The 15,900-nt window shown below is 42.1% G+C and overlaps 1 protein-coding gene across 1 annotated transcript; it reads right to left on the reverse strand.

Annotated features, from left to right (window-relative positions):
• Nucleotides 1-333: 333 nt before the first annotated feature.
• On the reverse strand, nt 334-15,329 carry MTNAP1 (mitochondrial nucleoid associated protein 1). Its single transcript, XM_073606896.1, has 5 exons — nt 15,215-15,329; nt 9,842-11,761; nt 8,357-8,503; nt 5,961-6,077; nt 334-654 (listed from the first exon to the last, which is right to left on the reverse strand). Exons 2-5 carry the CDS (start codon nt 11,736-11,738, stop codon nt 626-628), a joined length of 2,190 nt encoding a protein of 729 aa, XP_073462997.1. The 5' UTR covers nt 11,739-11,761; nt 15,215-15,329; the 3' UTR covers nt 334-625.
• Nucleotides 15,330-15,900: the final 571 nt, after the last annotated feature.

Raw genomic sequence — 15,900 nt, forward strand, 5'->3', positions numbered from 1 at the left:
ACCATGGAGACCTGCTCTGTAGGGCACCATGGAGACCTGCGCTGTAGGGTATGATGGAGACCTGACCTGTCTCTCCAAAATAAAATGCCGCTGCTTGCTGTTGTCTTTTTCGGTGCTGTAAACTGAGCTGTGCATGCGCAGCTCGCTTTACAGTGCCGGGTCGGTCCCTGAGTGCCAGGATGACTAGCTACTCTTCGTGCACAACAGTGACACCATCGCCTGCCATCCAATGAACAGGTGCAAAGATCAGCACTCAAGCAGGTGCTGGCAAGGGACGGTTGGACAGGTAAGTATTCACCCTTTAGCTCCCCTGTAAAATTAAACAAAAAAATATTTGAGAAAAAAACTTTTATTAAATAACTAAGCATGAAACAGCAGTCAGAAAAAAAAACATTATTATTGAGGAAACACTCAAAAAAAAAAAAAGGCACCTGAGGAACAACCAATGAAAAATCAGGTTTCAACAATGGAAAGTCTCTGGAGCGCCAGGCTCAACTGTCACAACTGGACCGTCAACGGGACATCCGGAAAGGAACTCGTACCACACAGCTCAGGCCTTGCTGTGGTTTTTGGCTTGCTGTTGACAATATGGAGTGTTTGGACCTTACCCACTGGATGAAAAGTCTTAGTGGTATTTTCTCCAGCGATCCTGTCCTGAAAAAGAGAAAAAGTGCAGAGAAATTTTAGCAAAAATACAAATTGACTATTACATTCACTATATGACCCCATCCAAAATGATGGAGTCTAGGTGTCTCCAGTGAAGGGTCCTGGTAATACAACATCATACAAAGACAATGAAGACAATTGTGCTCTTCCAAGCTTGTGGTAATAGTTTGGTCAAGACCCTTTTCTGTTCCACCATGACTGTGCCCCCCCCTCCCCCTTGTGTACAAAGCCAGCTCCATAAAGACATGGTGTGACCAGTTTGGGGTGGAGGAACTCAAGTGTCCTGCACAGAGCCCTTACCTCAACCCTACTGAACACCTTTTGGGATGAATTGGAACCTCAGTGGTGAGCCAGGTCTTCTCAACAAACATCAGTAGCTGACCTCAAAATTAATTCCAAAGGTCTTCAGTAGGGATGAGGTCAGGGCTCTGTGCAGGGCACTCAAGTTCCTCCACATCAAACTGGTCACACCATGTGTCTATGGAGCTGGCTTTGTACACAGGGGACAGTCAGGCTGGAACAGAAAAGGGTCTTCCTCAAACTGCAATCACAAGATTGTCTACAATGTCTTTTTGAGTTCATGTGTCTCCAGTGACGGGTCCTAGTAATCCTCCATCATACAAAGACATGGTAGGAAATTGTGATCTTCCAACCTTGTGGTAACAGTTTGGTGAAGACCCTTTTCTGTCCCAGCATGATGGTGTTCCCTGTGTACAAAGCCAGCTCCATAAAGACATTGAAGACAATTGTGCTCTTCCAACCTTGTGGTAACAGTTTGGTCAAGCCCCCTTTCTGTTCCACCATGACTGTGTCCCCCCCTCCCCCTTGTGTACAAAGCCAGCTCCATAAAGACATGGTGTGACCAGTGTGGTGTGGAGGAACTCGAGTGTCCTGTACAGAGTCCTGACTTCATCCCTACTGAACACCTTTGGGGCGAATTGGAAGGCCAATGGTGAGCCAGGTCTTCTCATCCAATATGATTCTTTTCCTTGGAAGCTAATGATTAAAGAACTCTACAAAGAATGGTAAATGGGTCATTCCACTCCAAACTGGACACCACTCCATGTTATTGAGTTCAGTTGTCTCCAGTGAAGGGTCCTGGTAAAACTCCATCATACAAAGACATTGTAGACAATTGTGATCTTCCAATCTTGTGGTAACAGTTTGGTAAAGACACTTCTCTGTCAAAAGAAAAAGAAAATTCCCCGTGGGTTTTTTTTAGCAGCAATTATGAGTCAGCAAAAATGTACGTAAAATATATAAATTATTTTATTATCAAAAAAAGAGAGAAAACAAATAAACAATATACACACAAAGGTAAAACATGAGCTCTGACCTGGTGTTTCCCATCATAGGGACCACAGAGTCCTAATTACTTTTATATGCAGTCAGGTACTTAAAGTGGGATTCCGTCCCTGAAAAAAGAAAATTAAAAGTAAGCAGCTGCAAACACTGTAGCTACTGGCTTTAAATAAGTACTTACCTGTCCTGGGTGCCCGCGATGTCGGCCGCCCGAGGCCGACCCGTCCCTCGGCTCTCGGGTCCCGGCACCGCCATCCTAAGTAAGGGAAACAGGCAGTGGAGCCTTGCGACTTCACTGCCAGTTTCCTACTGCGCACGCGCGAGCCGCTCTGTGAATGGCCCCGTGGTGTTCTGGGAACACACACAGTTCCCAGAAGACAACGGGGGCCGCTCACTGAGGAGCAGAACACGCCGCGGAATAGGAAGAGGCAGATTAGGAAGACTGCCTAGCAACAAGGGTTTAGGTAAGTTTAAATGTTTTTTGTTTTTTTTTTAGGATTTTTCATGCAATTTTTTTTTTTTTTTAGGGTGGCCCTCCACTTTAATAAAACTATTTCGCTTTCATTTCGGCACTACCTAGCACTTTAGTGTTTTTTGAGCACATTCCTCACCATTATTTGGTATTTTTCACTTCTCACCATTATTATATTATATATATTCTTTTTTTTTTCTCAGCACTTGTTTTCAACATGTTTTATATTCCCAATATTTTTGTGATCACTACCATACTGTTTTTCACAGCTCCACACATAACACCCATCACCACAGTATATACCCTTTTGTCATCTCACTTTCCCATTTATTAATCACCCCATCAATCTTTTTACATTCATTTCAACACCTCACCTATTAGTTTAATTTTTAAAAATAATGTTTGATTCTGTACAGAAATTACTGCTTTCACCCCAATATTTTTCAATCATTCATTGGTATATATATACGAACATTTTATATAATATTTTACACCAGACACCTAATATAAAACAGCATTTTAGGTATTATGCGCCACTAGCATTTATATTATACTGGGACTTGAGTTTTTTTACTCCTTCTCACAATTAGGCCCTTTCAGCGTTATTCTTTTTGACTTCCTATCATATAGACAAAAACGTACATAATATATTAAAGTGGAGTTCCACCCACTTTTACAACTCTTCAGCATCCCTCACTAAACTGTGCACTGTAAACGAATTGGATATTTATTTATTTTTTTTCTCAGCACTTACTGTATATCTGCTGTATTAATTTTTCACTTCCTCCTCCCTGGCCGCGGCCCATCGCATAATTTCCTGTTTGCAATGCCTTCTGGGAAGGGGCGGCAACTTCCTGACACTGCTGTTGCTATGGAAACCTGACCTGAAACCTATTACACTGCTTGTGCTGCACTGAGCATGTGCGAGATCTGCAAGGATGAGATCCAGGAAGAAATACAGTCTGGCTTCAGATGCCCACACTTAAGATGGCCACGGCCTGCTGCAAGTTTATAAAATAACAAACTACTGCTATAAACTAACAAAACAGACCTTCGTTTACAGACTAACTTTACTAGAATACATTAAGCTTGTGTATTATAGGGGTATTTTTATTTAAAAAGTATAATTTCGGCCGGAACACCACTTTAATTACTTCCATTGTGATGACTTTCAGGTGCCCATGTCCCCCACTCTCCTCTCCTTTTGGAGTGCCCTAACCTGTGACCACTTGTAAGCCCTGCGGCCCAGGCAACCCCTTACAGGGCTGAGGCGGGGGCGGCTCCCCAGCAGCCTTCAAGACCATCAGTGGGGAAATCAACTGTCTATCTCGTGTGTGTTTGTTTTAATACGAAGTCTCTGGATAAGCAAGCTTTTTTTTTGATGGAGAGGGTAAATATGAAGCAATTACCATTGTGCCTTCACCTATGAAACATGCATAAATGATCATGATTGTACATTATATTTCACATCATTAACAACTGTCTTTTGATGTAATTGTAGAAACACAAGAACCCCCTGAGGAAGACTGTAAATATATAGGTCGAAATGCATTGGGGCTTTGTTCCGAACATCGGACAGTACAACCACATCTTACTGATTGTAGGTTGATACATTAGATAATTTATTTCTTTTTCTACCCTGATGGTATTGCCATGATTTTGTTTCTCCCTCTCATAATCTACCAGTCTCGCATTGTACAAACCCAGAGCTCATGTTTTACCTTTGTGTGCATATTGTTTATTTGTTTTCTCTCTTTTTTTGATAATAAAATCATTTATATATTTTACATAAATTTTTGCTGACTCATAATTGCTGCTAAAAAAAACCCCACGGGGAATTTTCTTTTTACAATAACTTGTTACTCGGGGTGTGCAGCTTTTCAGATTGTATATGTGTCACACTATGCTATAAGACCCTTCTCTGTTCCAGTAATGACTGTGCCCCTAGGTACAAAGCCAGCTCCATAAAGACATGGTGTGACCAGTTTGATGTGGAGGAACTCGAGTGTCCTGCAGAGAGCCCTAACCTCATGCCTTCTGAACATCTTTTGGATGAATTGGAACGCCAATGGTGAGCCAGGTCTTCTCATCCAACATGAGCACCCGACCTCACAATTCATCCCAAAGGTGTTCAGTAGGGTTGAGGTCAGGGCTCTGTACAGGACACCCCCGAATTTCTCCACATCAAACTGGTTACACCATTTCTTTATGGAGCTGGCTTTGTACACAGGGGGACAGTCATGGTGGAACAGAAAAGGGTCTTTACCAAACTGTTAGCACAAGATTGGAAGAGCACAATTGTCTACAATGTCTCTGAGTTCAGGTGTCTCCAGTGAAGAGTCTTGGTATTCCTCCATCATACAAAGATATTGTAGACAATTGTGCTCTTCCAAACTTGTGATAACAATATGGTGAAGACCCTTTTCTGTTCCAGCATGATGATGCTCCTGTGCACAAAGCCAAACTCCATAATGACATTGTGCGACCAGTTTGGTGTAGAGGAACCCCAGTGTCTTGTTCAAAGCCCTGACCTCAACCCTACTGACCACCTTTGGGGCAAATTGGAATGTCAATGGTGAGCCATGTCTCCTCATCCAATATAAGTCTTGCCCTTTAGAAGCTAATGATTAAAGAACTCTACAAATAATAGTAAATGGGTCATTCCACTCCAAACAGTATTTGGCCCAACCTATGTGGACACCACTCCATATTCTTGAGTTCAGGTGTCTCCAGTGAAGGGTCCTGGTAATACTCCATCATACAAAGATATTGTAGACAACTGTGATCTTCCAATCTTGTGGTAACAGTTTAGTGAAGACCATGACTGTCCCCCCCCCGTCTACAAAGCCAGCGCCATAAAGACGTGGTGTGACCTGTTGGGTGTGCAGGAACTCCAGTGTCCTGCACACAGCCCTGACCTCATCCCTACTTTTTTTTTTTGGTGCCCAATGTGAGGCTGGATGCATGGGCCAGGTCTTCTCATCCAACGTCAGTACCTGACCTAATGAACCTAACAAATTGCTATAGTCCCTCCAAAATCCTTTTGAAAGTCTTCCCAGAAGAATGGAGAATGTTACGGCCACAAGGAGGGGCAACTCCATAATGGCCAGTGTGGGAGGAGCGGCAACTCCCTATCAACGTCTTTGGTTTTAGAAAAGGATATCTATAAGCTTACAGTACATAGGTATGGTGGTCAAGCGTTTTCCAAAAGTTTTGGTCATAAGTGATAGACGTCCTCCAGCCCGGAAATAAGGCAGTGGTCTATCTAACTATCTAACTGCAGCTTCTAATGCACATGGTGATAAGCTCACAGTGTGCAGTGAAATCAGAGGAAGCCGTTTCAGTACAGGAGAGGATCAGGTACAACTGTGCAAGACTGAAGGGAAGGTCAGATTTAATGGTTTGTGATTGGCTGATTTCACTGGTGTGCAGGCCTCACTGAAAAGCCAACGCATGGATGGAGATAGCTTAATCTCAGCTACCTCCGGAATATGTTTTACTGAATAAAGTGCGTTCTTACGTATACGGTGATAGTTCCAGGAGTAGCTCAGGACGCAGTAGCCAGTAAGCAGCATTGCCAGGCCTCCTATCCCTCCTTTCCTCACATTGATGTATTTGTTGTAGTATCGAGTCCACGCTGCCAGAGACAGTAAACATTAAACACTTCAAGATCGGGCCTATTTGTGACATTTGTTGTTTGCAAGTTAAAAAAAATCAGTATTTTTTCTAGAAAATTATATATACTGTGTATATATATATATATATATATATATATATATATATATATATATATATATATATATATATATATATGATATAATATAATATATATATATCATTTTTTTTTTTTAATATATAACGTGCATCTCTAAAAGTGAATAACTCAAATAATATCACTTAAATGAGCAAAAATGCAAATATATAATAATAATAATTAAAAAAAAAAATAATGAATTATATAATAATAATAAATAAAAAGAATAAAAAAAGCCCAAAATAAGAAGAAAAAGTATTCAGAATTCCGAAATTCAGTGCAGTAATCAAACAGCCGTGTTCATTAGTAGGAATCCTATAGTAACCCGGTGACACCACACACCGCACATCAGGTGCCCCTCATTACGTCAGTTGTGACGAAACCGGTCGGGCGGACGTACGCGCACCACTACCCATGAGCGGTTGAGGTTCGGCCATCTTTCTTTCTGGAATCGTGGATTGTTGGCCTCTGTAATGCTGCTATGTATATTCTGAAACATGTGAGTGCACCTTAGTTTTATGATTTTATCCAATAGATGGTTTTAAATAATAATAATATCACACTATCTTTGGCCATCTTTGCCTTTTATATCTGAATCTGTCTGGAGCGTTTGGAGTTTACCCTTTTGCGATTTTAATCTCCAGGTCGTATTGCATACTGGATGGTGTCACACGCTGGAGAGTGATCGCTTGATCTATGCTGGTGAGCTGGAATACACACAAGCGCAGGTTGACCACTCTAATCGGGGGTCACTGGCTTTCTGGTAAGCAGGATCTGAGTGGATGTGGCGTCACCGGGTTCCTATAGGATTCTAGGATGCACTGTCTGAATATTTTTTCTTGTTTTTTTGGGACTTTTTTTATATATTAATTATAAAATTTTACATTTTAAATTATACATTTTAAATTATTTTTTATCAGAGATCCTAGGGAATAAAATGGCGGTTGTTGAAATATTTTTTGTCACACTGTATTTGTGCTGCAGTCTTTTAAACACAGTTTTTTGGGAAAAAATACACTCCAATTAATTAAAAAAAAAAAAGCAGTAAAGTTAGCCTAATTCTTTTATATAATGTGAAAGATGATGTTACTCCGAGTAAATAGATACCTAACATGTCACGCTTTAAAATTGCGCACACTCGTGGAATGGCGACAATCTACAGTACTTAAAAATCTCCAGAGGCGTCGTTTAAACATTTTTAGCAGTTACCAGTTTAGAGTTACAGAGGAGGTCCTGCGCTAAAATTATTGCCCTCGCGCTAATGCCCCGTACACACGGTCGGACTTTGTTCGGACATTCCGACAACAAAATCCTAGGATTTTTTCCAACGGATGTTGGCTCAAACTTGTCTTGCATACACACGGTCACACAAAGTTGTCGGAAAATCCGATCGTTCTGAACGCGGTGACGTAAAACACATACGTCGGGACTATAAACGGGGCAGTGGCCAATAGCTTTCATCTCTTTATTTATTCTGAGCATGCGTGGCACTTTGTCCGTCGGATTTGTGTACACACGATCGGAAATTCCGACAACGGATTTTGTTGTCAGAAAATTTTATATCCTGCTCTCAAACTTTGTGTGTCGGAAAATCCGATGGAAAATGTGTGATGGAGCCTACACACGGTCGGAAATTCCGACAACAAGGTCCTATCACACATTTTCCCTCGGAAAATCCGACTGTGTGTACGGGGCATAACGATCGCAGCGATACCTCATGTGTGATTTGAACACTGTTTACATTTGCGGGCGCGACTTACGTAAGCGCTTTCTTTGGCGCGTGAGCAGGAGGAATGGGGCGCTGTAAAAATGTTTTTTTTTTTTTTTTTTTAAACTGTACATTCAAAAAATAAAAATGCATGATCACTTCTATTGCTGTTGTCGCTTCCGGGTTTCTACATCAGAGACCAGATCAAAGCTGAGTCCGGCTCTTTGATCAGGTCTCCGGCCAGCCAGCGGACGTGCCGGATGGTGGCTCGGGTCTCCCGGTGGGACAGGAGACCTGGGCCAATCGGCGGAAGGCGGGGGGCAGGCATCACCCGGGTACAACCTCTCTGAAAGTCAGAGAGAATCTGAAAAGGCAACACAAATCTATATTGTATATTTCTGTGTCTTGTTATCAGGCGATTCACTTGGATTTGGGGTGCCTTGTGTTTTCTCACCTGTCACCCCCAATTCAGGAATAGTCTTCATGGAGAGTCTTTGGAGCGCCAGCCAGGAAGGCAGATCACCGATCCTAACATCCATCAGCCGTCGTGACGTCAGCGGGACCTCCGGAATGGGCTGACGCTGTGTAGGCCAACAGGACTCTGAATAAAGAAAGTTCCCTTCAGTCACTCACACGACAGGACTGCTGTAAAACAACTCAGTTCTCATTTATAAAGAACAGTGATTGGTGTGAACTTACTGTACTTCTTCAGCCTCCCAAGATCTCCTGCTCCCTTTGCTCTGAATTTGCCCCTCCTCCCGGACCTCTCAAGACTTCCTGCTCTCTAGCTTTTATCTTGCCTCTCCTCCAGCACCTCTCAAGACCTACTGCTCTCTTGCTTCGATTTTGCCCCTTCTCCCAAGACTTCCTGCTCTCTTGCTTCAATTTTTCCCCTCCTCCAGCACCTCTCAAGACCTCCTGCTCTCTAGCCTCGATTTTTCCCCTCCTCCCGGACCTCTCAAGACCTCCTGCTCTCTAGCTTCTATTTTGCCTCTCCTCCAGCACCTCTCAAGACCTACTGCTCTCTTGCTTCGATTTTGCCCCTTCTCCCAAGACTTCCTGCTCTCTAGCTTCGATTTTGCCCCTCCTCTAGCACCTCTCAATACCTCCTGCTATCTTGCTTTGATTTTTTCCCTCCTCCAGCACCTCTCAAGACCTCCTGCTCTCTAGCCTTGATTTTTCCCCTCCTCCAGCTCCTCTCAAGACCTCCTGCTCTCTAGCCTTGATTTTTCCCCTCCTCCAGCTCCTCTCAAGACCTCCTGCTCTCTAGCCTTGATTTTTCCCCTCCTCCAGCTCCTCTCAAGACCTCCTGCTCTCTAGCTTCGATTTTCCCCCTCCTCTAGCACCTCTCGAGCTCCTGTTTTCTTGCTTCGCTTTTTCCCCTCCTCCAGCAGCTCTCAAGACTTCCTGCTCTCTAGCTTTGATTCATTTCCCTCCTCCAGCATCTACCAAGGCTTCCTGCTCTCTAGCTTCTATTTTGCCTCTCCTCCAGCACCTCTCAAGACCTACTGCTCTCTTGCTTCGATTTTGCCCCTTCTCCCAAGACTTCCTGCTCTCTAGCTTCGATTTTGCCCCTTCTCTAGTACCTCTCAATACCTCCTGCTATCTTGCTTCGATTTTACCCATCCTTCAGCACCTCTCAAGACCTCCTGCTCGCTAGCTCCCTTGTCTTCTCCTCCCATGCTTACCTTACCGGACTTCTCCAGAGCCTCTCCCATCTTCTTGATCTTCCTACCCCAATCTGTCCAGCTATCTCCTACTTTGTCCACCTTTAGGTGATCCCTGAAAACTCATTCCTTCAGAGAAGCCTATCCCCACCTAACAATTGAACTTCTTACTTTCTTGCCTTGAGTTGTATAGTAATTGTACTGTTGAGTTGAGTTGCATTGTAAAAGGCTGCACAAGCTGTTGCCGCTATATAAATATAATAATAAATTACCTGGGTCAAAAGGTCCCGGAGCTATGGACTCTCCCATTCTCCCACTGGAACTCTTCAAATTTATTTGCTCGGGAACAATCTTCAGCTGGATATAATTGGAGTGCAGTTCTGGAATCCACTGCAGACCCAAAGAGCAATTTCTTGATAACACATCTCTGACTGGCCGGGGAGTCTTGGTCTCGTTGGCAGGGGTCAGGTCTAGTTGGCCCTCTAAAGACTTCTCCATGCTCTTCAATGCATTAGATTTATGAGTCTGCATTTGGTGAGATATATGCGGTAACTGTACATAATCACCGTGCCTTGGAAAATCACTGTGAGGTCTGTGAGAGGAGAAAACCATGGTTGACGGCAGAAAAGAAGAAATTGGCTCAGAGGGCAGCTCAGGTTTCTGGAAAAGGCTCTCATTAAAAGAACCTTTAAAACCATTTTGAAAGCTGCAATGATCTTCTCCTGGCATTTTGTCCTCCATGACTTTGGAAACTTCTTTGTATAAAGGCAACTTGATGCCAAGGCTTCCTGCTTTCTCTATGGAACCTGTAAAATTTCCCTTGTGGTTTGGCCAAGTCAAGGTGTTGTCATCTTCTTTGTTTTTTACGCATTGTTCCTTGGCATCCACCAATGATGCTTTCTTGGAAACGTCTTCATATAAAGGTGACTTAATGCCAATGTTTGCCATTTTCTCTATGGCACCTCTAAAATCTCCCTTGTAGTTTGGCCAAGTAAAGTTGTCCTCTGAGGTCTTCAATAATTCAGAGCCTCCTTGCAAGGCTTGAAGAGCTGATGTTTGGGATGGTGTGACTGCTCCATGAAGTGGGTCTGTGTGTACTATTGAAGTTGCCACCTCTGGACTCCACAAACTGGTCAGAGTGCTGGAACCCTCTATGGGACAATAATCAGATCTATTCTCTTCTTTATCAATTAAATGATCATTGTCATGAGTGTGACCTAAATTATTATTTTTTATGTCTTTCTTTACATGTTCCCTTTCATTTTCTTCATGCGTGAATTGTTGGGTCCTACAAAATTCTTGACAACTGTGTTTCTTTTTATTGAGCTGTGCTTTTTTCGTCATTTCCATGGTGTCATCTCCTTCATTATTTAGGTATTTCTCTTTTGCTTCCACCAATAAAGCTTTCTTGGAATCTGCTACATGAAGAAGGTCTGTTGGTGCCAATGAACTGGCCACCTTCGGGTTCTGCAAAATTTTCTTTTCTAAGTATTGCTCTTTGGCTTCCACCAATAAAGCTTTCTTGGAAACTTCTTCATAGACAGTTGACTTGACACCAGAGCTTCTCGATTTCCCTATGGCACCTCTAAAATCTGCCTTGCGGTTTGGCCAAGTCCAGTTGTCCTCTGAGGCCTTCAAGAATTCGAAGCTTCCTGGCAAGGCTTGAAGAGCTGATGTTTGAGACGGTGTGACTGCTATATGAAGCGGGTTTGTTGGCTCCAATGAAGAAGCCACCTCCAAGCTCTGCAAAGTGGTCAGAATGGTGGGACCCTCTATGGGACACTGATCAGATCTGTTCTCTTCTGTATCAATTAGTAGGCTATTGCCATTTGCTCTATCTAAATTACTATTTTGTATGTGTTTCTTTAAATGCTCCTTTTCTTTATCTTCAAGCATGATTTTTTGGGTCCTACAAGATGAAGGCTCTAGATGTTTCTGTTTCTTTTTGTTGAGCTGTTTCTTTTTAGTTACTTCCATGGTATCATCTCCTTCATTATTTAAGTTTTGCTCTTTGGCTTCCACCAGTAAAGCCTTCTTCATCCCTGTTTTTGGATTTTTCTTTGCCTGCTCGGTTGCATTTGGGTTGTTTTTGGCACCGGCCATTTTACAGTACGGTAAATGGGACTTCAGCCTTTTGAAGGCCTTCCCGCAAAATGGACAGGTTTCCATGCTAGGTGGTGGATCTTTCACTTCTAAAAAAAAAATGGGAAAGAAATAAATTTCAACCACGGTGATCACAGACTCTACAACAGTAGAGCATCCAATCAAATATACAGTGCATCTCCCCCAATCAACACTGACTATTTTTAATCCTTATGCTGCTAGCATTAGTAAATATATAGGAAGGTAGATTATATTTACTTACTTTTTTACATTTCTTCAGTTACTTCCTGGTTTCTGGCCTAGGCCAAAATGATGTCATATGTCTTCATGGGAGGAGGGACTTTCTCAGCTAACCACACCCTCCTGCCTGCATGGCTGAGCTAAGGGCAGATGGATTCAAGGAAGTACATGAATCATCTGCCCTTACTTAAGATGGCCACAACTTTAAATGACAGAGGTTTTTTTCAAAGTGATTTCTCAGCAAAATAAAGCATGGAGACATGAGAGGATGAGGGAGTTTGTTATGAATATTAAAAATGTATTAAATAAAGTTTTTCAGTTTGTGGTGCTCAGATGCCGTGTCCACTTGAACATCAATTCTAAATATAATCAAGCCGCCCTGCTCTGGATTTTTTTTTAAAGTTTCACAATAAGTAGAATATAACACGAGGGAGAACACCTTGAAGTACACAGGACCACCAATCTCCACCTATACCTATGAAAACCATTCGGGGTGGACTGCTCCTATATATCTGGCAGGATGTCTGATTGAGGATGACTGGCAACCCTGGGTCAAGTCACATGCAATAAAATGAAAACTACCCCCACCCACTGCGTACTTAAGAATAATAGAGTTTATTAGTTTATTACAATATATAGAGATATATATATATATATATATATAGAGATATATATATATATATATATATATATATATATCTATATATACACACACACACACATACAGTAAAAATTAAAAAAATTATTCTGATCATAAAAATAATAATAATGTTGTTATATATACAAACACATATTTATATATTTATTGATTATCATGATTTTAGATATATATTACAATATATTTTTTTTATTATAGAATAATAAGAAATATGTGTGTGTATATATAACAACATTATTATTATTTTTATGATCAGAATAATTTTTTTAATTTTTACTGTATGTGTGTGTGTGTATATATAGATATATATATATATAGATATATATAGATATATATCTATATATATATATATATATCTATCTATCTATATACACACACACACACATACAGTATCTCACAAAAGTGAGTACACCCCTCACATTTTTGTAAATCTTTTCTTCTATCTTTTCATGTGACAACACTGAAGAAATGACACTTTGCTACAATGTAAAGTAGTGAGTGTACAGCTTGTATAACAGTGTAAATTTGCTGTCCCTGCAAAATAACTCAACACACAGCCATTAATGTCTAAACCGCTGCTTCTCAACTCCAGTCCTCAAGGCGCACCAACAGGTCATGTTTTCAGGATTTCCCTCAGATGAAACGGCTGTGGTAATTACTAAGGCAGTGAAAACTGATCAAATCACCTGTGCAAAATAGTGGAAATCCTGAAAACATGACCTGTTGGTGCGCCTTGAGGACTGGAATTGAGAAACACTGATCCAAACCACTGGCAACAAAAGTCAGTACACCCCTAAGTGAAAATGTCCAAATTGGGCCCAATTAGCCGTTTTCCCTCCCCGATGTCATGTGACTCGTTAGTGTTACAAGGTCTCAGGTGTGAATGGGGAGCAGGTGTGTTAAATTTGGTGTTATTGCTCTCACTCTCTCATACTGGTCACTGGAAGTTCAACATGGCACCTCATGGCAAAGAACTCTCTGAGGATCTGAAAAAAAGAATTGTTGCTCTATATAAAGATGGCCTAGGCTATAAGAAGATTGCCAAGACCCTGAAACTGAGCTGTAGCACGGTGGTCAAGACCATACAGCGGTATAACAGGACAGGTTCCACTCAGAACAGGCCTCGCCATGGTCCACCAAAGAAGTTGAGTGCACGTGCTCAGCGTCATATCCAGAGGTTGTCTTTGGGAAATAGACGTATGAGTGCTGCCAGCATTGCAGTAGAGGTTGAAGGGGTGGGGGGTCAGCCTGTCAGTGCTCAGACCATACGCCGCACGCTGCATCAAATTGGTCTGCATGGCTGTCGTCCCAGAAGGAAGCCTCTTCTAAAGCCCACAAACAGTTTGCTGAAGACAAGCAGACTAAGGACTTGGATTACTGGAACCATGTCCTGTGGTCTGATGAGACGAAGATAAACGTATTTGGTTCAGATGGTGTCAGGCGTGTGTGGCGGCAACCAGGTGAGGAGGACAAAGACAAGTGTGTCTTGTCTACAGTCAAGCATGGTGGTGGGAGTGTCATGGTCTGGGGCTGCATGAGTGCTGCCGGCACTGGGGAGCTACAGATCATTGAGGGAACCATGAATGCCAACATGTACTGTGACCTACTGAAGCAGAGCATGATCCCCTCCCTTCAGAGACTGGGCCGCAGGGCAGTATTCCAACATAATGACCCCAAACACACCTCCAAGATGACCACTGCCTTGCTAAAGAAGCTGAGGGTAAAGGTGATGGACTGGCCAAGCATGTCTCCAGACCTAAACCCTATTGATCATCTGTGGGTGATCCTCAAATGGAAGGTGGAGGAGCGCAAGGTCTCCAACATCCACCAGCTCTGTGATGTCATCATGGAGGAGTAGAAGAGGACTCCAGTGACAACCTGTGAAGCTCTGGTGACCTCCATGCCCAAGAGGGTTAAGGCAGTGCTGGAAAATAATGGTGGCCACACAAAATATTGACACCTTGGGCCCAATTTGGACATTTTCACTTAGGGGTGTACTCACTTTTGTTGCCAGCGGTTTAGACATTAATGGCTGAGTGTTGAGTTATTTTGAGGGGACAGTAAATTTACACTGTTATACAAGCTGTACACTCACTACTTTACATTGTAGCAAAGTGTCATTTCTTCAGTGTTGTCACATGAAAAGATAGAAGAAAATATTTACAAAAATGTGAGGGGTGTACTGACTTTTGTGAGATACTGTATGTGTATATATATATATATAAAATAACGGTAATAATAAATATATTTATATAATGTAAAATAATGATAATAATAGTAAAAGTAACATAATAATAAAATGTATAATAATTTGTTATATATAAAAATAATAATAAATGGTAGAACTATAATCATACATGAAATATATTATAAATAATGTAAATATATGTTCATTTCATAATATTTGTTGTTTAATTATCTTACCCCCAATGTTCTGCACATGTGCAGATCATCGGGGGGGGCGTTATCTGACGGGATGCACTTTTTCGACAGAACACCTGATATAAAATAATATTGCCATGTTATCATTCCCTACTAATTATTTTGTGTAGTTTGTTTTCTTCTGCTAAGCACAAATAAAGTTATTGTAAATCCTAAGGACATGACGCCACCCTGATCTATGGCTGCCGCCCACGTGACTCACTCTCAGCCCCTCCAGGCACAGTCTCACTCCCTCTGATGAAGACCTCTTCCACATGCAGCCCGCAGCCATGCTTCTCCCGTGACGTCACCGGACCTGTTACACCTAGACACGCCTGTGGAGGGGCTGCGATTGGCTGTCTGGGTCTGGTGGGGCGGAAGGAAGGTTTCCGCCATGTTGGAAGAGGGAAAGCGCAACTTTCTAGTGCTGTTACGTTATTTATAATATACGAACATGAAAAGGACGGGCCATACAACTGATCGCCGCCGTTGGTGATACGTTGATTTAATATGAAGAGTAGAAAGAGACGTGACTGAGAAATTGAAGTTTGTATAGAGGTGAAGAAATAGAACGTCACTATGATGTCGGGTATTCTGTCACCACAGAAATCTCACACCTGTGCTTTACTTTTGAATCCTATGTCGCTTTCTTGGAACATAGTTATCCAACCAAAAAAATGGCGCCTGTGGAAAGTACAAGTTACGCCAAACTAATGGCGGCGCCCTGTGTCGGCGACGTTTGTCAGGCGGCGCTGCTATTGGCTGTCTCAATCTGAGGCTGAACTAGGCGTAGGGAAACAGACCTGACGTGAGCCACTCAGACACGAAGTTTTTACTGACAATGAGGAATAGAAGATCGCCATCATAGATCTGAATTTGTCTTCCGCATTTGTAAAAAATCGATGTAGT

The sequence above is a fragment of the Aquarana catesbeiana genome, linkage group LG12 (assembly GCF_042186555.1).
Source record: "Aquarana catesbeiana isolate 2022-GZ linkage group LG12, ASM4218655v1, whole genome shotgun sequence".
NCBI lineage: Eukaryota > Metazoa > Chordata > Amphibia > Anura > Ranidae > Aquarana > Aquarana catesbeiana.

Coding starts and splice junctions, on each gene's coding strand:
- MTNAP1 (XM_073606896.1), bottom strand. CDS start 11,738: ATGGAAACCTGTCCATTTTGCGGGAAGGCCTTCAAAAGGCTGAAGTCC. Junction 6,078..8,356: donor TCCTGAATTGGGGGTGACAG/GTGAGAAAACAC, acceptor TGTCTCTGGCAG/CGTGGACTCGATACTACAAC. Junction 655..5,960: donor CTGGAACTATCACCGTATAC/GTAAGAACGCAC, acceptor TCTCTTTTTCAG/GACAGGATCGCTGGAGAAAA.